The 6552-nt window shown below is 36.2% G+C and overlaps 1 protein-coding gene across 1 annotated transcript; it reads right to left on the bottom strand.

The window, feature by feature from the left end:
- Nucleotides 1-3022: 3022 nt before the first annotated feature.
- LOC112505893 (cytochrome P450 94A1-like) lies at nucleotides 3023-4588 on the bottom strand. Its single transcript, XM_025109934.1, has one exon. The coding sequence runs from the start codon at nucleotides 4583-4585 to the stop codon at nucleotides 3023-3025; it is 1563 nt and encodes a 520-aa protein (XP_024965702.1). The 5' UTR covers nucleotides 4586-4588.
- Between the last annotated feature and the right edge of the window lie 1964 nt (nucleotides 4589-6552).

The raw sequence follows: 6552 nt of genomic DNA, 5'->3' as shown, positions 1-6552 counted from the left end.
ACCCTCCACAATAAAAATGATTAATCAACCTCTCATAATTACAAAAAAATGAACAAAATGAAAAATTATGATTGGTTGAATGCGGTTTGCACGGTTTGTACAAATTGAGTGGTTTGCATTTGATCGCTCCCCTATATAGATATATATATATATATATATATATATATATAACGGTACGGGGCAAGGAGTACCAAACCCGTCCCCATCCCCGGTTTGAGACAAATGGGGATCCCCGTCCCAACGGGTCGGGGCCCATTCCCATGCATATCCTTGATATGTCACCCTTATAACTAAAATACACATCTCCTTGATATGTCATCCTTATTTCATTCACATGATATAATCATACCAAAATATCAATTCATGTTATTCATAGCATCCAAAAACAGTTTTTATTATCATCCTCATGTAAAGAACCACACAGTTCTAAATTTCAATACCATAAAAGGAAAGTTTGTAAAATAACTCACATTTTAATCACGATGAGATGAAGATAAAAATATCAGCAACAAATTTAGTTAAAAATCACATAATCAATCCCTACTAGCTCCCCTTTTTGGTTCTGTTTTACTTCGGTCTCCAAAAAACAGACGTAGAAATGTTTTCTTCTCACCAACTTTTTCTTACTTTACTCCCAAAACCAATGAGAAAGTAAATATCTCATATATCCATTTTAAACAATAAGAGGCGATGGATGCTTTTAAAAGAATTAAGCATATAAACAGATTAACCCCTCAACTTACTGCCACCAATAAAAAATAACCCCGAATCTTTTAACCAATAATCCGCTTATCACACATAACGTTTTGATGTGAAGTTTCAAATATAAAAAAAGTGGTCACATGGGTCCCACAAAAACAAGTTGGTCTCACGTGAACCGATATCTCTCTCTCTCTCTCTCTCTCTCTCTCTATATATATATATATATATATATATATATATTAAAATTCCACTTATTAATTTCCACTAATTTTTACAAATGATATGAATTCGATTTTTGATAATTATATTTACCAACTATCATGTATTTATATGGATAAACTACATATTACTATCCAAATTACTGATACTACCGTGTAACGTATGGTTTCCACACTAGTGTGTGTGTGTGTATAAGCAAAATGTAGAGTTGCTTAGATGGTACAATAAGAAGCCTCTATTCTAACGTCACTTTAAGATAGTCTTTAATCACGGCATCGTTAATTCAGGTGGATCTTGTGGGAATCCTATACGTAATTGAAAATTTGTTATGACAAACGCCCAAAGCAATTCATAAACTCTATTCTTGTTCTTCTATCAAACTTATGAACACATGGTTCTTAACTAACTTTCTTATTGATTCAATCAGAAGATATATAAGTTTCTCTCAAAGTACAAAATTCATATCATGTAGGCAATCTCAGACCATAATTATTACTAGCATATATGAGATTACGTGACCAGAAGGTTATGGGCCTCGCGAGCTACCATAGCAATGCAGGATGAATCGTTTAGCTTAATGAATGAACCATTTATAAAAATTGTTTGTTTTTACAGTAACGACTATGAACATTGCTTTGCTGCTTGATGAATGATTATATGCCCCATGCATGCAGATAATTCCCGGTCCGACCCGGAATAAACCCGAATCACGCCCACCAGCCATCAACAAGGGGTTTAGCGTCCGAATCAAATTGTTCTTCGACCAATTTTCATCATTCTATTTACTGTAAGTTATTAATAAAATTTATACTTCCACAATGCATAAAATTAGCATTTAATTCGAACCATAAACTTGTATTTTAAGGTTTTATTTCAGTTTCATGATCAAAACGTATCACTACTAACTGTACTTTTAGGTTAAATCAATGGTTTTTATACCATTGTTACAGATTAAAAAATTTACCAAATAATTCTGTAAACTCAAATACCTGTATAACGACTAAATTGGCTTAGACAACCACATCAGGTTGATGTTTTCGTTATCGAATTAATTCTCGTTTTACGGTCTTTTTCTGTGTCTAAAAATAATTTTGACAATACATCGTAGGATAACGTCTCACCATAGTCAAGACACTGACAATGTTCCCCATGTCACCTTTTTTTTTCCAAGTTGTTTTTAACATAAATTCAAACAGTTGATCGTCAAAGTTTACATCCGTATGGTTTATTCACCGAATGAATTTTAACTTAAGGTATTTTTATATATTTTAACTATTTTGGTACAAATAAAACAAAGTTATATCTTTAGATATTTCTATAATTTGGTAATAAATTACACAAGGGCTTTGGCAGTCCTTGATTCGAATCCAGGATAGATGAAATTTTCCACTACATCCCCCAGAGTCTTATCCAGTGATCTACAACCAGAGGTAGTTGTTTTTGTTAAGTAGCGAAATTGTTCAGATATATTACAGTTATTAGAAATTATATTAGTATAATGTTAAATGTTATGGGCCATTTACCAAACATTTATCAGGTAAGTGCTTATCAAGTCAATTAGACCTTACCGGTTAAGTATAAAAAGAACCGAAAATTTTACCTAATAGACAATGATTGAGAGTCTTATCCGGTAAGTTACAGGTCATTAGGATATTACTTTTCCAAATTTACCTACATATTCTAAAAACTTAATGATTTTCTAAAAATAAGGGACCGTTTACCTAAATGTTTACCGGGTAAGTGCTTAGAAGTCTATGACTATAATTTATTTTACCGAGAAAGACTATAGTACATCAAAATGGTATCGTATGCAACCATTTACCTGGGAAGCACTTACCCGGATAAAAGTCGTCACCCCCACATACCGAGTAAAACTCTTCATTTTTATCATTGTTCTTACTGGGTAAGATTTTTGACCCTTGTCATGTTCATCCGGTAAGGAAAATTACCCGGTAAGCACTTTCTGGATAAACCTTCCCTAAGTATAAAATAATAATAAATGATTACTTTTTTATTAGAATTGTAAGCCGACGGCTGATAGGATAACATAAGAGAGTGAAAGGAGGGAATTGAAGAGTAAATTTAAACACCAAAATATCATCTAATCAACAACACAGCAGTCGTATCTTTTCCTCACTTTCACCTTCAGACCATCTTTCATCCTGATCGTTAACGCTAACACGTGCTCCGGCGGATTCTTCTCCTCCGCCGCTCCCACCACCTCCACCTTAAATTTCTCGATGATTGTCGCTGCCACAAGCTTCATTTGGGTATACGCCATTTCTTTCCCTAAACAAATTCTGGGTCCACCATGAAACACCGGAAACTTAAATGGGTTTTCCGGTCTATACACCACCTTTCCTCCGCCGCTCTCCTCTTCCTCCAACCACCKCTCCGGYCKAAACTCAMGRCARTCWKYCCCCCAAAYRCTYTSCATTCTCCCCATTGCGTATGTGATATACGTCACGAACCAACCTTCCCCRACAAAMGTCCCGTCYGGCATSACGTCRTYTTTCAGGCARKCCTTTGTRTCCACCGGCACCGGCGGGTACAACCTTAACCCCTCCGAGATTGCGGCATGCAGATAATGCATCTGTCGGAGCTCGTCGAAGGAGTAAAAATCTTGGTGACTTTTGCCGGAGCTGAGACGGATGGCTGTCAGTTCGTCGAGTATTTTTTGCTCCACTTCGGGATGTGAAGATAAAATCCAAAAGAACCATGTGAGAGCAGACGACGTCGTATCACGACCTGCTAATATAAAACTTATGGCAATGTCCCGGAGAAACTCCGGCGAATATTCCGGCTTGCCCATGAATCGGGATAACAAATCCTCGTCTTTTTTATCGGTCTTATCCTCCATTCTCGACTTTATAATGTCGCCGGCGAACTTATGAACAATAGCGATTGATTTTTGCAACTTTAACTCAGAACCAATTCTCAACAGTTTCTTCATTTTGTAAATCCATGGAAAAACATACAAAAATCTCCCGGAACTAAGCGTCGCAGCTTCTTCAAAAGCTTTCATGAATTCAGTACCGGAACTTCCATCGCCGGCTAAACAACCAGGGTCGACGTTGAATGCCACCTTACATATATTATCAAAAGTGAACCTCTCCAGTAGCTCTTGAAGATCAAGAACCAGATCCAAAGCTACAGCTCTTTGAAGAATGGGTATGAATCGGGTACGCAACTCGACGGCGGCGGTTTCCATGACGAAATTCCTGAGGGACCTGGTGTTGAACTCGTAACTTGCAATTTTACGCTGTGCCCTCCAGGCTTCGCCTTCAGAGTTGAAGATGCCACGTCCAAGGAAGTCATCAAGGAACGAAATGAATCTGGTTCCTTTAGGGTAGTTATCAAAGTTGGTTTTAAGCATGTGTTCGACGTTTGCAGGGTTGGCGGTGACGAAACCCTTGATTTTTCCGGGTCGGATTAAGATGGCGGTGTTGGTTGGACAGCGGGAGAGGACTTCGGTGCTCCAATCAAGAAAACGGTGGCGATTTTGGAGAAATTCGGGTATGGTTCCGAGGAATGGGTAATTTTTGAATCCGGGTTCGGATTCGAATTTGGATTTGGATTTGGATTTCGTTGAGTGGAGGAAGAAGAAATAGTGAATGAAGAGAAAGAGCGGGAAGATTAAGATCAGAGACATTAATATCTCCATGTTTATGATGTTGGAGTGGAGTGGGACGAACCCTCCATCGTCCCTTTTGCTCTTTATAAGCACTCGGGATATACCTACCATCAAACGGAAATTCATCAAAATATGCAAATGTATCTAAGCCTTATTTCAGACATTTTAATTTTAACAACTCAACTTAATGTTTACGTTTTGAAAAATCTCAACCCAAATAAAACTATAATGTTTGATCGGGTTGAAATTTTGGTACATCAATATACAATGTAGCTAACTGTTTGTATTTAAATGACAATGTTTTTTTTATTAACCTGGATATTCAACCCGTTATGCGAGCCAACTAATTACAGGACGACCACCTGCTTTGCAGATAGCCCGGGGTCACCGTATTTGAACCTCCGTAGTCACAAAAAGATTTTTATTCCTCCTTGGATTTGAACATGTGACCTCCTGCAGGTACTTTTGACCTTTGGAGTCAAACTCAAACCAATCAGGCACCACTCTCCTGAGACTTCCTGTTCGTTGGTACATTTCTTTGTTGGTACATACAATCTTTTTCCACGATAATGTGTGTTCATGTTCTTCAAACACATTTGACATATACATCAATGACGGGTTATTTTTGTTGATAGGCGAAGTTTTCTAATCAAATTCGACTCAATTTCCATGTGAAGTGGCTTCAAATTTTTGGCAATCGGAAAGTGGCTCAAGCAAGGGCTATTTTGGGAACCGACTTCTGTTACCGTTCATCCTTGGCACCCAATTAAAGTTTTTGTGTGTATTCATACTCTTCAAACACATTTTATGTGTATAAGCAAACAGGGTTTTTCTAAAGACAACTCTTTTATTACTTATAAGTTGTGATATTCGGATTGGTGACAAATTCAATAACATTCCTCTCATAAAAAAATTAAGTACTCGTAAGTTGCAAGCATGCAAGATAAAATGGTTGAACACAGGACGTGTTACATGTGACATCTCACAACGAAACTTGTATAGCATGGGGTCAACTCTCAAAGCCGACCTAGTCACATACATTGACTACAATATGTACCGGTCTTGACTGAACTGAACCGTATATAAATTAATGTACCTTGTACATTGTGATACATATACCATATATATGTATCTTCATAGCGTCCCGCATGATACTACCGATCGACAGTTTGAAACATGATCCCTCGTACATGCCCAAAACACTTGACATGTTTTAAAAACGGTAAACATTTAATTAATGTCTCTGAAACTACTTAGCATATGAGTAAATATTGTATCGTGACTAAAAATATTAAATGATGCAATAACACAAAAGTTACGAGTTTATGTTTTTGCAACGTGCGTTTAATAAAAGGTATTATATGATTATTAAAATAATTATATATATATATATATATATATATATTATATARACTTGAGATCATGTGAGACCAAAAGTTTTTTGTGAAACCCGTAAGACCAATTCCCAACACTTAGATTAGATCTACAATCTGAACATTCATAATCACAAAGTTGCCACAAGACTTCTCAATAATCACAAAAATGGGGTTCCGTCCCCTTTATCCAAAAAAAAAAATAATCACAAAAATACCACCATACAACTTTAGACCATTAGCTTATAAAGTTGATCAATGAACATAAATTGATCTTACGAGTCTCACCTGAATCCAAATATATATATATATATATATATATATATATATATATATATATATTGTGCATGAAAATGTGTGTAACAGACGTCCACGTTTCCGGTACAACAGATTCCATTAACGTCTTTACATCAAATATCAACAGCAACGATCACCCCCCATCAACAAAATAAAACCAACTTCTTTATCTCATCCATAAAACTGGACCAACTATTTTCGTACAATTCAACAGACCATACACATGATGCCTCCATACTTATGCTTTCTGAGGTTGAAATATATATATATATATATACACACACACACATATATATATATATATGTGATTTTTAATTTAATTTCGGA

The sequence above is a fragment of the Cynara cardunculus genome (genome assembly GCF_001531365.2).
Source record: "Cynara cardunculus var. scolymus isolate 2C chromosome LG 2, CcrdV1, whole genome shotgun sequence".
In the NCBI taxonomy this organism is placed as follows: domain Eukaryota; kingdom Viridiplantae; phylum Streptophyta; class Magnoliopsida; order Asterales; family Asteraceae; genus Cynara; species Cynara cardunculus.
Note: the sequence above shows the minus strand (reverse complement) of the source record. Positions and strands in the feature narration are given on the sequence as shown.